Here is a 15,748-nt window from a genome sequence, read left to right as displayed (position 1 = left end):
GGCGATTTCAGCCCACACAGTGCCCACGGGGACAGAGTGGGGGTTCCTGCCAACCTCGGCGGGCCTGAGCGAGAGCCCGGCCCGGCCTGCCAACCAGCCGGCTTTCGGAAGGGGCGTGGCGGCGGCATCAGGTGTCCCAGCCCAGGGCTCCTGGCGGGTGGGAGCCCAGGTTCCCAGCTCCCAGGGGCAGGGACGGGCTGTCCCCGGAGCCTCCGGAGCCCCGGGCCGCGGGCTCCCGGCCGGGCTGCTTCCCTTGGGCCTGCCTGGCGGTGGGCACGGGGGCTGGCGGTGGGATGGGGGGCCAGGGCCCTGGAGCCTGTGGGTGGGCGGGGGGGGGGGGGCTGGCTGCTCACCTCTCCCCTCCTCCTGCCTCCTGCGTCACGTGGGGCCCGTGGCGGGTGAAGCTGGAGCAGAGCAGTCAGATCTGGCTGGTACCTGCCGAGAACAGGCCGGGGAGGGCGGGAGCTTCCTGATGCCAGGAGTGTGGGGAGCTGCGGGCGGCTCGGGGAGAGGAGCGCCAAGCCCCCGCCCGGCCCCCGCCTCCTCCAGGGCCAACCTGCTCACGGAGCCGCACCAAACCCTCTGTGTTCCCGGCCCACACCCAGCCCTGGGCATCCAGCCCCTCAGAGAACTCCTGGCGGGCCAGGCTGGGCTGGGCAGGCTTGAGGCCTCTGGGGGGCGCTGGGGAGGAGGCTTCTCGGAGGAGGCACCGCCTCCACGGAGCCTTCAGATGGGTGCACCGTGGCCCGTGTGGGAAGGGCATGCCAGGTGGAGGGGACAGCAGGGAAAAAGCCAGGCGTGGGGGGTTGGGAAACCGAGAACGCCTGCCTGACGGGGCAGGGGCCGGCGTGCAGTGGGGGGAGGAGAGGGCGGCCAGGCCCTGGGGGTCCCCCCGGAAGGGCTGGGAGTGGGAGGATCAGGGTGAGATGGGCCGGGGGAGGGCGGAGACCCCGTGAGTGTCCCAGAGCCGGAGGGCCGGAGGGCCTACACCGGGCAGCCTCGCTGATGCGGACCGGCCTCACTGAGCGCCACGCCACGCTGCGCGGCGCCAGGGCCTGGGCTCGTCAGCTGTGGACTGCCTGCCCCGGCAGCTGGCATCACAGTGCGCTGTGCGTGTGCTGTGCGTGTGCACGCCCGTGTTCACCTTGTGCGCGTGGGGGAGGGCAGCCGGTCCCCGAGGCGTGTGGCTGGCTCACGGGTGACGGCCGATGGCACATGCACGCGAGGCTCCGTGCACCACGGAGCGGCTGAGCTCCTGCTCTGAGGGCCCCGGGGGCCGTGCTCACGGGGAGGGGCCAGCGCAGGCCGCTGCTGCAGGCCACGGGGGACGTGGACGTGGCTGGGGGCGCAGAGGGTGTGAGGGGGGATCTGCACCTCCGGGAAGGAAGGGCGGCTGGGTGTCCTGACGGGCGAGGTGGGGCCTCCGAGATCAGGGCTCCAGCGGGTCCTGCAGGGGCTGCCGTCGGGCTGTGGTCCAGGTTGGAGGTCCGGTTCTGACCTCCGTCCCACACTCAGCCTCTTCTAGAGCCTCCGGCCGCTGGGCCTCCGCTGGGAAGCCAGGAAGGAGCAGGAAGGACGACGGAGCAGGACGAGGTCTCGAACCCGCGCACCCTCCGCACCGAGGGCCCTGCCTCGCCGGCCCGGTGCCTCCCTCGCTGGACGGCGGCCTCAGGGGGCCCGGCCCGTGGCTTCTGGGGGGCCAGCACCTAACCACTCCCAGGTTTCAGCAGCGGCACCACCTCTGCTCGGGCACCTGGACCTGGCGGGGGCAGGCGGGCGTCGGGGCCGCCGCACAGGGCCAGGCCGGCCAGGGCTCGCTCACAGTTTTCAAACCGAAGCAGCCGGAGGGACCCCCCTCGGGACTCTGCCCAAGTCGTGGCCCTGATCTGCCTGCACCCCTGTGTCATGCCAGGCACCACCCGGTTTCTTCGCATATTTCTTCCCCCCACCCCCCCACCCACTGGCCGGAAGCCCCAGAGGGGAGGGCTCCCGAGGTCCCGGGGAGATAGTTGGACACGGATGAGGACACAGACCGGACACCCCCAGTCCAGGCCCCAATTGGACAGTCGAGGGGGCTGCTAACGGTGGCCATGCTGGGACCAGGCCAGCTGTGCCGTCAGCCCCGCTGGGCCGGCTTCTCCATGGCGCCCCTTGACAAGGGCCTTGTCCTCTTCAGCCTCAGTCTCCCCATCTGTGAAATGGGACACTTGCTCATCGGATACTCGTGAGGATGGAATGAGATAATTCACACAGGGGGCCCGGCACGGGCTGCCTGGCACAGCGGGTACCAGCCAGCGCCCGCCTGGGCCGGAGCCGGGCCTGTGTGCAGCGGGTGGGGGGCGGGCTGAGCGTCAGACTCTGTGCCAGACTCCTCTGAACCCGGCATTGTCCCAGCTGCTTGTTATGCAAACCCTGCTCCATCCGCTCCCACGGTCCCCAGGCCTGCGTCGCCCGGGCAGCGCCTTGCTGGTGGCGGGCTCTCCCGGCATCCCCGGGCTCGGCGAACGCGCCGTTGTCATCACAGGCAGCTGGGCTGGTCTCCGTGCCGGGGCCGTGCCCTGCCCGCCCCGCTGGGCTGGAGGGAGAGACGGCGGCTGGTGTGGGTGAGGCTGCCTCCCGGGAGGGCCTGGCCGGGCACCTGTGGACATGGCCTCTGAGCCTCGCCAGGAGCCTCACCGGCGAGAAAACGGAGGCCCGGAGAGGTAAAGCCACTTGCCGAGGACGCACGCTGGGAAGAGGCCGCGGCTCTGCCTGGCTCCTAAGCCCACAGGCTGCCCCTCGGCCAGGCCGCGGCTCTGCCTGGCTCCTAAGCCCACAGGCTGCCCCTCGGCCAGCACCGCCGCCGTGCCCCGCCGTTCCCCCAGCTGTGGGTGCTGCTGGCAGGGAGCGGCCCGGGCTGGGAAAGCCGGCTGCCACCGGCAGGGACCCGGGCCACCAGCACCCTGGGCGCGGCCGAGTGGGGCAGTGGCCGCACCCCCTGGAGCCCCCCAAGGGCTGCTGCCTCTGGCCTCCGGCTGCCCCCCAGCACCATGGGGGCCCCTCCTGCCCCTTCCTCCCAGACTCCCCCCTGTCCACCCCCCTCACATCCCAGGGCCTGGGAGCCTCTGACGTCCCCTCTTGGGCCCTAGCCCCTGCCCTGGCCTGCCCACCAGCCCCATCACCACCTCCCTCCAGCCGCTGGTGGTGGCATGTGCACCCACCCCCCAGTCACAGGACCCGGACCCCAAGCTGCACCCTCCGGGCATCGGGCCTGCCCGGCACAGCCGCCCCCGGGCCGGGGCCGGAGCCCAGCCCTCAGCCCAGCTCCTCGCGGCTGGCCTGTGCTCCAGGTGAGGGGCTCAGGCCTGTGCGCGGCCCCTCCCTCCTGGGCTCCCTCCCTCCCAGGCTCCTCCTCACCCCAAACCTGGGGGGCCCCTGCCGGGGTTCCTCTGTCCCCCACTGCCCGCCCCGCAGCTGTGCAGCTCCAGTGTTTGCACCTGGCTGTGGGCGGCGGGAGGGGGACCCCAGGGCTCCCTTCGGCTGTAGGCTCATTTGGGGGGGGGGGCGGCCGATGGGGAGAGTGGGGCACACAAAGCCCTCAGGCCTGCTTGCCTAGGTGACAGCCCCCCACTCCAAGCACCTAAGGGTGCTGCTCCCCAGGCCCAGCTCCCAGCCCACGAGTGGGAGCCAGGGTTTCCACGTTGGCATGGGAGGCGCTGAGCCCACGTGCTGAGTGCGTGCCCCTCCGGTTGCCCCGGCCCAGGCCCAGGCCGGACAGGCAGGGGGGCAGGGGGACGGGGGACAGGGGGTGCAGGGGGGCAGGTACAGGCAGCCTCGCTCTGCAGCCCGGGGTCTGCCCGGCTGCACTGACACAGAACGAAGGCAGAGGGCGCTGGGAGGCCGGGCGGTGGGGGGGATCTGCAGGAAAAGGAAGAGGAGGAGCTGGGGGAGGAGGGAGGGAAAGAGGAAGGGAGGGCTGCGGGCTGAGAGGGGAGGCGGGAGGGGAGGGGGGAAGGGGGGAGGGATGGGGAATGGAGAGGGGAGGGGCTGGCCTTCACCTTGCAGCGTTAACCTCGGCCTCTCCCTCCTCCCCTCCCTGCTCCTTGGCCCCCTGGCCCCTGCCCACCCTGCGTGCTATTCCCACTAAGGTGTGAGGGACAGCCCCCCAGCACCTGGGGGTGTCATTTATTTATTCATTTATCCATTTAAATAAATCTTCCCCTGCACAGTCCTGATGGCCACATTGGGCAGACACCCCCACCTCGGACTTGAGGAGACTTGGGGTCACGGAGAGCTGGGCCCTTGCCCACACGGCGAGGGATGAGAGAAGGCAGCAGGGGGCAGGGGGCCTGGGGGTCCTCTTTCCCGCCCGGTGCGGGGCCCACAGGCTGCGGGCTGCGCTGCCGTCTGTGGACACCAGGGGGCAGCAGGCGTCCAGCTTTGGGCCTCAAGGCCTGGGGCTGCTGGCTGGCGGGAGGTGGCCGGACTGGTCTGGCAGGCGGCCCAGGCTCTGGGGGAGGGAGGGGATGGCGCCCCTTCTGCCGAGCCCCCATTCCGTGCAGCCCTGGCCCCCGGGAGGACCGGCCAGGGCTCGGCTGCTCTGACCTCCTAGCCTTGTCCCCTCCAGACTCGGCGGGAGGAGCTGGAGGATGGATGAACGCGGGGGCGAAGGAGTGGGGAGGTCTCCCCCCTCGACCCCGACCGTGGACGTGGGCGTGGGCGGCAGAGGCCTGAGCCTGCTCTTCCGCGGGAGACTTGTCCCCGAGCGGGCCAGGTGGTGGGTGCTCACCTCGCGTCCACGCGGGGTCTCCACCAAGGCTCAGGAAGCTCTGGGGTGGGGGACACAGTGTGTGGGGGTCTGCCTCTTGTGACCACAGGGCCAGGTCCCCGCTGTGGGGGAGGGACGGGTGCTGACGGGACCCTCAGCCTCCTCCCCGGCGTTCCTGGCTTCTCGGAGAACCACGTGGCGGCGGGGCCCTGGGGTGCCCCGTGGGCTGCACAAGCCGACTCAGAGGGGTCCCCACAGTCCAAGAAAAGCAGGCAGAAAGTCGGGGCACAGTGGGTGTGAGGTCCAGGAAGGGGGCATCGGCCCCTCCCAGATCCGTTTGCTTCCCTGGCAAAGTGAGCCCCCCGCAGCCCCGGCCAGCCCGCCCTGGGAGGGGCCTGGGGGGGGCGGGCCTGGAGGTGGGGGTGCCCGTGGCTCAGAGCGGGCCACGCGGTGTCTGAGACCCGCTCCGTGCCCGCGCCTGCCCAGCCCTGGGACGGCCTGCGAGGACCAGTGGTCCAGGGCCTCCGGGACGGTCAGTGTTAAAACCAGAGACGTTCCCAACCAGTCGGGAGGGTCCCTGCTGGAGACCCAGGCCCAGCAGCCCTGGGGGTGGGGTTGGGGGCAGTGACGCTCTCCTGTGCAGGGCTGCTCCGGGTCCCGCTGTCCCTCCCCCAGCCCCGTCCAGGCGGGGGGCGAGGACCCGGCGGGGACCCCGGGCTCGAGGCAGCCCCTGAAACCAGAGCCCGACCATCACCACAGGGGCCGGCACCTGCGGAGGACGTGCCTGGCAGCCGCCGAGAACAGCCCGTCCTGGGGGCTGGGGCGGGGCGAGCCGAGCGCGGGAACTCGGTCGGGAGGAAGGCTCCGGCCCAGGCGCTGGGCCCCCGCCAAGCAAAGCCTCCCCCGCGGGCGGGCGCAGAGCTGGCCCCGCCTGGCGCTGGGCCGGCTGGTTAATCTGTAACTCCCCACACCCGCGGGGCCTCCGGGCCCCATTTTAGGGAGGAGGAGGGGGGCTCAGGGGCCAGGGCCTTCCCAGGGGGGTCTCAGAGGGTCTGCTGTCCAGGGCCTTATGGAAGGACCACTCTGGGGGTGCGGCTTGAGGCCATGGGGGTGGCTCTTCTGGGGCCATGTGGGTGCCCCTCAACTGCGGGGGGAGTGGATGAGGCAGGGAGGGCTTGGCCCTGGTGGGTGGAGGGGGACAGGCCCAGGTCTGCGGGGGAAAGGCTGCTGGCCTGGCGGGAGCCTGTTCCCCTCCGTCTGGGTGGGAGGTGCCAGGGGTCAGCCATCCTGGGCAGGGCTGTGTCCCCCTGATGCCCAGCCCCGGGCCTGGGGCTTGGGGTTGTCAGGGGAGGTTAACCGGGGACCCTTGACGTTCTTCCTGCTTCCATGCCCTCCAGGCCTCGAAGTCCGCGTCGGGGGGCCCAGGGCTGGGAGAGGCTCAGACCTGCTCCCGCCGGCTGCTGGGTGCGCGGGCTGCTGCGCTGCTCGGACTCGGGTTCCTCCCTCGCAAAACGGGCACCCAAATGCCTCCTCGGTGGGTCCTGGGAGGATCCCGGAGGCCGGCCCTCGGAGGCCCGGCTCGAGGTGGCTGGGTGTCCGGTTTGTGTGATCGGTGAGGCCTCTGCAGAAGGGCACGCCCTGGACAGCGTCAGAGGCTGCCTGGTTGGGGCGCACCCACAGACACCCCGCAGGGTTCCGGGGCACAGGAGGGGGTCGCCCCGGCCCCAGTGGGTTTCTGGAGCAGCCTGGCAGGGCTCCCCCGAGAAGGGAGGTTTGGGGCAGCTGAGAGGCGCCGTGGCGGAGTTGGCCACCAGGGGGCAGCATGCGGCCAGGCAAGGTGCCGCCCAACACTTAGGCGAGGGTTGGTGATCCGACCTGAGTCTTAGGCTGTGAAGGGAGCCGAGACCGAGCCCTTAGGGGCGCGGGGAGAAGGACACCCCGCAGGGGCCGGCCCGGGCCTCTGTGAGCTGCGGAGCCCGGAGCCTTCCCGGTCCCGGGGCCCGTGCCACGTGAGAGTAAGTGTGTCTGTAACGGACACCCCAGTTCCACGGAGTACGATGCAATAAAAGTGTATTTCTCATCCCACTGCAGGCGGGTGTGCAGTGGGCGCCCGTGGGCCCGTGCTCTGCTCGGCGTGGTCACTCAGGGCTTCTGTGGCGTTCCGGTCCCTCCCCCCCGCCCCCCCCCCGGTTCTTCCCTGACCGCGGCCACCTCGGGGAGAGGAGGGAGAGGCCGCTGGCGGGAGGCGAGGGCTGTGATGCTGGGCCCCTCTGCTCAGGCCGAGGGACTTCACACGTGGCCTCTCCGTGCCTTCGGAGGAAAATGGAGGCCTGGGGATCGGCACCCATTCACTCCGAGGGAGGGGCCAGAATGATGAGGGGCACGTGCCAGGTGCCAGCAGGGCGCCGGGCCTCCACGCCCCCGCTAAGGGCTCCCGGACCCCGGGCCGTACTGTCTCCAGCACCACGCACAAACACGACTCCCTTTGCTTCCTTCGGACACACTTTTAATTACAAACGTAGAACGTGGTGTTCGTGTCCGGAGAACGTGGTGTTTGCTTGCCTGGGCCCCTGGGGTGGCCCGGGCCTCGGCCTCCTGCCCCAGCCCCGGGGCTGCCCTCCCGCCCTCCCCCGGCTCTGCCCCTGCCGCGCCGGGCCGGCGGGTTCAGTAAGCCAGGGGCCACCATTCTTGATTCAATTCAGGGTCACGCCAAAGATGGGGTCACCTCTCTGCTGAGAGAGGAGGGGTCCCACGGTCCCCAGAGAAATAAGCTAGGAAGCCAGGCAGCTGGAGAGGGTCGGCCCCAACCCGCTCCTTCCCGGCGGCGTGGCCTCGCAGCTCCCTTCCCGGTAAAACGGGCGAGGCCTGCAGGGCGTGTCCCTCCAGCCCCCGGGCAGGACTCCGTGTCACGCGCTGCGGGTTGTCACTGTCGCTCACGGAGGCGCTCGGCGGGCGCCGCAGGCACAGGAGGGGCCGCCCCAGTCCGTCCACACCCCTGCCCCCCAGCCCTCGTCCAGCGTGGGGCCGAGGGCACGAGTCCTGCCCGGTCCTTCCTCCGGGCAGCTCCGCATCCCGGCTCGGCGACTGTCATTCTTAGTCTTTATCGGCACCGAGGGGCGCGGTCTGTCCATCCGTATGGAGGAGGGTGCAGCTCCAGTGCAGCCAGGGTGGCAGGGCGGGGGGGGGGGGGGCTGTGCCCTGTCCCATAGCCCACCCCGCAGTGGCCCCAGCCAGACCCATGCCTGCCGTGGTCTGGTCCAGGCCTCAGAGGCGCCCACCCCGGTCAGGGACACGATCCAGAACCTGTTTCCCACCCGCTGGGCAGGGCTGACCGGGGCTCAGCGGGCCGAGGGCCAGAACTCAAGGAGTCAGCGCCGCGGCTTCGGAGAAAGACGGGCGCGGACCCTCCCTCCCTCCGGCCTCCCTCTTCCCGCTGGAGGGCCCGAGGGCCGGCAGGTGTGTTAGGGCTCCAGGTGCGCGGAGCCCCACCAGGGACCCCAGCCCGCGGGCGCAGCAGGCCGCGCGTGGGCAGCTGCAGACCCCGCCTCGCTCCTGCCAGGGACCAGCGCCCCGTCGGCGGGCGCGGGGTGCCCAGGGGCGAGCGCTAGCCGCCGGCCGGGCGCCCTCGGGGGGCGACTCGGTCCAGGCCGGACGCCGGGCTCGCGGTGCCAGGGAGGGCGCGCCGGCCGAGGGGGGGCCATCCCCGCCGCGGAGCGGCCCCCGCCTGCAGACAAAGGAGCCCTGGGGGGCGGGCGCGGGTGGGGGGGGGAATGGGGCGAGGGGGCGGGGCGCGGGTGTCACGTTACCGCCCGCAGCGCCCTTTAACTCTGGCCCCGCCCCCGCCCCGCGCCCCGCGCCCGCGCCCCGCCAATCCGCCCGCCCGCCCGCCCGCCCCGCCCGCCGCGGGGGGGGGGAGGTGCGCCCGCGGCCAATGGGCGGCGCGCGGGGCGGGGCCGGCGCGCGCGGGGGGAGCGGCGCGGCCAATCGCGGCCGTGTTGTTGAAACTGAAAATACTACTTTATGCAAATCGCGGCGGGGCCCCGCGGGCCGGGGGGGTGGGACCCTCGTGTATAAAGGGGCGCGCGAGGGCTGGGCGTTCCACAGGCAAGTGCCCTGCGCTCGGTGGGTGCCAACAGGCCGGAGCCAGCCCTGCGAGCGAGGACAGGCATCGAGGGGGCGCGGCCGCCAGCCGACCACACCGCCAGCGACTCAGCAGCCCTGCCCGGCCCGACTGTCAGGTAGCGCCGCGCCCGCCCGCCCGCCCGCCGGTCCCCCTGCAAATGCAGACTCCCACCGCGGGGTCTCACTTGCGCCCGGCCTCCGCCCTCCTCTCCCCGCTCCCCTCCCGTCCCCTCCTCTCCCGCGCCCGCGCCGGGCCGCCCCGAGCCCCGTCCGACGTGTGTCTCCGCAGCGACTTGGCCATGGAGCGCCTGGTCTCCCGCCGCGCCTACCCGCCGGTGGCGCGCAGCAGCGCCTGCCGCAGCCTCTTCGGGCCCGTGGACCACGAGGAGCTGAGCCGCGAGCTGCAGATGCGCCTGGCCGAGCTGACCGCCGAGGACCAGCGCCGCTGGGACTACAACTTCCAGCAGGACGTGCCCCTGCGCGGCCCCGGACGCCTGCAGTGGACCGAGGTGGACAGCGAGTCGGTGCCCGCCTTCTACCGCGAGACCGTGCAGGTGGGGCGCTGCCGCCTGCTGCTGGCGCCCCGGCCCCGCCCGGAAGGCGCGGGCGCTAACCCGCCCCCCGCGCCGCCGGCCGAGGAGCCCCTCGACGAGCCGGGGGACGCACCGGCGTCGCCGACCGGCGGCCCGGAGGTGTCTCCCGCCCCGGCCCCGGCCGTGGCTCCGCAGGAGAGCGCTGAGCCGGAGGCGGGCCCGCCGCCGCGCAATCAGGAGCCCCTGGCTGAGCCGCTGCTCGCGGGGCGCCCCGCGCCGGGCGCTGCGGCCGCCGCCTCCGCCGCCACCGCTGCGGCCGCAGCTCCCGCCGCCGCCGCCGCCGCCGCCGCCGGCGCTGCCACCAACGCCGCGGCCGCGGGAGGCGCCGCGATGAAGAAGCTGGCCGGGCCTCTGATCTCCGGTGAGTCCCGCGCGGCCCCGCCCCGGCCCGCCCGGCCCGGCTTTGTCCAGCTGGCCGGGCGCCCCGGCCCCGGGGGCCGCCCTCGGTCCCCGCCTCCTCCCGTGGCGTTAAAGGGCCCGCGCCGGCCCCGCCCTGGCGTGCGGCTCCCGGCCGGGCGGCGCGGAGCGGGTTAAGTGCGCGGCGCCGGGGGGCTCGGCCGCGGGACGAGGGAAACGCTGACGCAGCAGCTCGCGGGGCGCCGTAAACAAAGCTGACCCGCCGCGGACCTCGGCGAGGGCGGGGCGCGCCCCTCCCGACCCGCCCGTGGGCTCCCGGCCCGCCCCGCCCTGACCCGCGCCCGCGCTGTCCCCGCAGACTTCTTCGCCAAGCGCAAGCGGTCCGCGCCCGAGGCCAAGGCGGCCAACGAGGTGCCCGGCGGCTGCGCCGCGCCCGGCGGCGGTCCAGGCGTGGGCCCCGCCGAGCAGACCCCGCGCAAGCGGATGAGATGAGGTGAGCGGTGGCGGGCGCGGAGGGGGCGCGGAGGGGGCGCGGGAGGGGCCCTCGGTCGCGCGGCCTCGCTCGCTCACTCTCCCCCCCCCCCCGCAGCCTCTCGCCCAAAGAGCCCGCGGGAACCCCCTGAGCAGCGGACAGGAGACCGGTCATGTAGCAGCAACCCGGCAGCTGCTGGCGAGCAGCGTTCGGTTTTGTTAAAGTTTGAAAACTGTGCAATGTATTAATAACTCTTTTATATCTAAATGTATTCTGCACCGAAGAGTACACTGGTCCCAAGGTGTAAAGCTTTAAGAGTCATTTATATAAAATGTTTAATCTCTGCTGAAACTCAGTGCAAAAAAAAAAAAATGAAAAAAAGAAAAAAAAGGATAAAAGGAAACATGTATATTTGTACAAAAAGTTAAAAAAAAAAAGTTATACTAACTTATATTTTCTATTTATGTCCAGGCGTGGCCGCTCTGCCCGCGGCAGCTTGGCCACGGGCTTTGCCAAGGCACGCACCGCACCGGGGTCCCCTGTCAATCCATCCGAGAGTGGACCCGGGGGGAGGGGGGGCGCCCACCAGCTTCGCCCGCCCGCGTGCCAGCCGCCTGCGCGCCTGCCACCTGCGCGCCAGCCCACCTAGCTTGCAGTCTCTCTCTCTCTCTCCGCGCTGTCGCTGTCGCTGTCTCTGTAGTCGCTTCCTCTAAACCTGACGTCTCTGTCGAAAAGGTCCTGAGCCGGCACACCGCGCCCGGCCCCTGTCCGCTGGGTTCCAATAAAGAGGCCAAAAAATTGCTGCAACTTGGCGTGTGTGTGCGTGTGTCCACTCAGCCCCCGCCCCACAGCAGGGGCAGCCCAGGGGGGGCACGCCGTCCTGCCCCAGCCCGAGAGTGCCCACCTGCCACAGCCCTTCACTTGCCCCCCCCCACATACACACACAGAGTGGAGCCCCCACGGCTGCAGGGTTTGCAGCTTCCCTGGGTGGGGCCCTGAGGTGCTGGCCTCCCGCAGGCCTGAGGGCGGGGCGGGCGGGGGGAGGACAGGCCAGCAGCCGGCTGCCTGGGCTTCTGTGGAAGGACCCGAGGCCAGGCCTGGCTCCCAAGGGCTCCCTCTCCATCTCACCATAAACCCCGAGACGGGTGGTTTACCACGGGGCGGGCGGGGGGCCGAGGACTCGTGCGCTGCCACCAGTTTCCAGTTTGGGGGCGATGACCCCCTCCCCCCCGCTCAGGGACAAAGGCTGGGTCCACCCTGGATCCTGGAGATGAACATGGACTCACAGTTAACCCGCCCAGTTCCTGAAGCGCCTGGCCCCAAGGCCCAGCTGAGCCGTGCCCCACCCCATGAGTGGGACCCCTTTCCCCTTCAGCAGAGATGCACCCCACCCCCATGAGTGGGACCCCTGCCCCTTCAGCAGAGATGCACCCCACCCCCATGAGTGGGACCCCTGCCCCTTCAGCAGAGATGCACCCCACCCCCATGAGTGGGACCTCTTTCCCCTTCAGCAGAGATGCACCCCACCCCCATGAGTGGGACCTCTTTCCCCTTCAGCAGAGATGCACCCCACCCCCATGAGTGGGACCCCTGCCCCTTCAGCAGAGCCGTGCCCCACCCCCATGAGCGAGGCCCCATCCCCCTTCAGCTCTGCATCCACCTGGTCACAAGCGAGGAGTCATCCCTGCAAAGACTGACTTGAGGCCTCCAGCCCGGGGGTGGGGGGCGGGGGCCCACACCCTGTGTGACAGCTGAGCACAGCGGGCTGCCAGGGGCAGGGTGGCGGGAGGGAAGAGGGGCCCTGGGGGACACCCCTGAACTAGAGCGTGTCACTGAGGGTGGGATCTGGAGGGTGGGCACCTACGGTCCCCAAACACCACGCCGCAGGGCCTCCCCCTGTGGGGGGTCCCACTGGATCCCGGGGCGCGGCTCGCCCTGCCCCCGCCGGCCACCTGCCTCCTGCTCCAGAGGGCGGAGGGCTGGCGGGGACAAGGTGACACGCTCTTACCTGGGGCGGGGGGCGGGGGGGCGCGCTGGTGGGGCTGCCGGGAGCCCGCCCTCCGGAGGGAGAAAGCACGGGGTTTGGGGTCACACAGGCGACTCGGGGGAGCCCTTCTTCCCCTTGCCGGCCTCAGTCTCCCCTTCCAGGTCCTGGGTGAGGGTAACCTGGAGGCCCTGTTTGCAAAGCTCTCTGCTTGCCTGGGGAGCCCGGTGGTCAGGATGCCCCCCCCCCAATCTGGCCCAAGCCCAGAGGGTCCGACGGCTGGCGCCCACTCGGGGGTCTGCCTGTCACAGGGGACCCCAGCTCCACTGGGCCCATGAGGAGGATGATGAGGATGATGAGGATGATGAGGATGACAATCAGGACCAGGGCCCTAACGTCTCAGCTCTGTGTCCCCGCTCTGTGCCCGGCAAGCACTGAGCCCGAGGCGTCTTCTGAGGTCAGACCCCCGAGCCCCCAGCATGCTCCTCTTCGTCCGAGGAGGACACGGGGCGGGAGTCACCTGCCCAGGACGAGCCGCTGACCTGGCAGGGCCGTGGGGCTTTGTTCCGGGGCTGCTGGCTCTGCCGCCTTAAGGGTTGCACGGTCCTGTCCCTTGGAGGGGGGGCCCCGGTGGGGAGGGGACCAGGCCCCCATGACAGCAGGCTCCGGGGCGGGCGCAGCCGGGCGAGGATGCGGCGCTTCCTTACGGCGCGTGCGCGGTGTGCCAGGCCCGAGGGAGGCGCCGATGAGAAGGTGGCTTCCGTGGCTCCGCTGGGAAAGCGGGTGACTGCGCCCTTGACCTATAAATCCACAAAGCGGTGCCAGCCAGAGGCTGGGGAGGGACTGCCCGGCCGCCGGGGCGGGCACGGCAGCCACAGGTGAGGCCACAGCCGGTGCAGAGGTGGGCCGGGCCTGCCGTGGAGGGAGGGCAAAGGCCACGGGGAGGCAGCGGGGGCGTCAGACCGGCCAGGAGTCGGGGTGGGCGGGCTGCTTGGGGCGCCAGGTCCTCTGGGCACCCCTCCGGCCTGGTCTGGCGGGGGGGGGGGGGGGGGCGTGTGTGTGTTGGGCCTGCATGTGCTTTAAACGCTCTCAGTGAACGAGTGCCTTTCGGGGTGTGCCTGTCAGGCCTCCCGCTCCCGGTCCCTCCCACTGGTCCCCTGGACCTTCCCGGGTCCTGGGTGAGAGGTTGGGTTTTATCTGCAGGCAGCAGGGCGCCCTGGAGGCACGGAGGGGGGTCAGAGCTGAGGCAATTTACAAAGCACCCGGGGCTGCTGGGTGGCTGGGACTTGGGGACCAGGGAGGGGCTGCATGGCCACTCAGGCAGGAAACACGGGCAGACACTCAGCTGCCTCCAGCGCCGCCCGCTCTGGCCCGGAACCCGGCGGCGAACAGAGAGACGAGCTCCCTGCTCCAGGTGGGAGCTGACGGGACTAAACCTGCCACGTGAGCAGGGATGTGTTGGGGGAGCAGAGCTGAGTCCCAGGCGGGGCCGGGCCTGAAGCCCCTCCAGCTCCCCGCAGGCGCCATCCGGGCGTGGCTGAGTGAGGCTGGGAGATGGGAGGGTTAAGTGAGAGGAGAGTTTCGAGCAGAGGGAACAGCCAGTGCAAAGGCCCTGAGGCCTGCAGGATTCATGGAACAGTGGGCAGGGGTCGGAGGGGGGGATGGGCACGCAGTGGCTCCCCTCTGCCTCACCGGCCACCTCTGTGCGATGGGCCAGCCAGGCTGCAGGGCCAGGACGCTGCGCAGTGGGCGGGGCCGCGAGGCGCCATGGGTGACACCTCCCGTGACAGCGGCTCCGGGACAAGCCGGGCCCTTGCCTGGAGCACAGGACTCCGGGGGCCGCCCCGTTCCGAGGCCCCGGGACCAGCGGAGACCCTTGCCTCCTCTGCATCGCAGCCCAGCTCCCCCTTCCCAACCTGCACCTCCAACCCACAGGGGGTCCCCGAGAGTGGCCCGGGGCCACTTCCTGCACATGCACGCAACACACGGACACACGGACCACACACGGACATACATGACACACGGACACACACGGACACACACAGAGACATGCACACACAGACACAGCTACACAGACATGCAGACACTGTGCACACACACGGACACGGAACCACAAACACATACGTTCACATACGCACGCACATGCGTCAGTACTCCGGCTTATGTTTTTCTTGGTGAGGGGGGAGAATCGGTAGGGGTTTGGGGTGTCACCGTCCTGGTGGGGCACACCTGAGCCCCCGTCGCTGATCTGGGCGTTTTGAAGGTGCTTAGGTCCCGGGGCGCGTGTTCCCGGGGTCACACACGGATGACATCCCTGGGACGTGCCCTTGACATGAGGAACGGGAATGGCTCTGGGGGCCTTGGCGGCGTCAGGGAGAAATGACCCAACCTTTGCCGGCGCCGAAAGCCCCGGGGTGGGGTCCCTGCCTCGGCCGCCCACACCGCGGGGCCTGCTTGGGCTTCCTCACGGCATGGCGGCTGCACGGTCTCTAAGTGCGGGGGGCGGGCGGGGGGCAGCTGCGCCTCCTCCACCTGAGCAGGTGCTTTGCACCCCAGGGAGGGGACCCACCCTGCTTCTCCCGAGAGCCCGCAGCCACCGTCCGCTGGGCACCCACCTTCCTGGCAGTGCCCAGCGCGGCGCTCAGGGGCCGCCCGGCACGGCCCGGCGTCTCCTTCGGGGCTCACAAAACAGTCGCCCCCCAAGTGAAACCCAAAACGGTTTCCTGCGGCGTGGCTGATCCGTGGGACACGGAGGGAAGGCCACTGAGCACGTCCTGTGTTCGACAAGCGCCTGGAGTGGCCGGTGCGCCGCCCGCAGAGCTGGGTCCAGGCGGAGGCCGAGCCCGGCGGCCTGTGCGGGGACCGCGAGGGCCAACTCCCCGGGCCGTGGAGACAGCGCAAGGCCACCCTGGCCCGGTGCCACCTGGCCCGGCGCCGCCCGGCCCGGCGCCGCCCGCAGCCCGCAGCCCGCAGCCCGGTTCTGTTATCTGTGTGTGTTGCAACCAACAACAGTGCAATGTGATGTACAACACACACAAGACTCTGTTTTCCTCATTTTTGCAGCGGCTTCGTGTTTTAACAGCAACAGTATCGCTTGTATCTCCTGGAAACATTCCGGGGGGACCAGTAAACAGACCTGAGCAGGCAGCCGGGCGGGCCTCCGCCTGCCCATCCGTGTCTCTCCCCCAGCGGCTTTATGTTTTCTGAAGCAGCCCCAGACCCCGTCCGCCCACGGGGGACCCGTTCTTGCAACCGGAGCGAGCGGGCATCCGCGTGGAAGGGGCCACGTGGACCCACCCTCAGGGCGGCGGCCAGCTCTGTCCGGACACAAAACCCCGGCCGCCCCCGGGCTACTGCCACGCCACGGTCACCGAGACCCTGCCCGGGGCCAGCCCAGTGGGGGTCCTGTGCGCTCACCGCCCCTCGGGGGGCCTCCCTCCCTCCATCGCTGCAGTTCTGCGCCCTCCCGCTCG

General features: G+C 70.9%; 1 protein-coding gene across 1 annotated transcript; it reads left to right on the top strand.

The window, feature by feature from the left end:
• The first annotated feature begins 8,825 nt into the window (after window positions 1-8,825).
• CDKN1C (cyclin dependent kinase inhibitor 1C) lies at window positions 8,826-11,098 on the top strand. The gene is made up of 4 exons (XM_079788855.1): window positions 8,826-8,985; window positions 9,159-9,823; window positions 10,178-10,312; window positions 10,409-11,098. The coding sequence occupies exons 2-3, from the start codon at window positions 9,169-9,171 to the stop codon at window positions 10,309-10,311; spliced, it is 789 nt and encodes a 262-aa protein (XP_079644981.1). The 5' UTR covers window positions 8,826-8,985; window positions 9,159-9,168; the 3' UTR covers window position 10,312; window positions 10,409-11,098.
• Window positions 11,099-15,748: the final 4,650 nt, after the last annotated feature.

This window comes from Cnephaeus nilssonii, assembly GCF_951640355.1.
Source record: "Cnephaeus nilssonii genome assembly, chromosome: 13".
Classification (NCBI taxonomy): domain Eukaryota; kingdom Metazoa; phylum Chordata; class Mammalia; order Chiroptera; family Vespertilionidae; genus Cnephaeus; species Cnephaeus nilssonii.
Note: the sequence above shows the minus strand (reverse complement) of the source record. Positions and strands in the feature narration are given on the sequence as shown.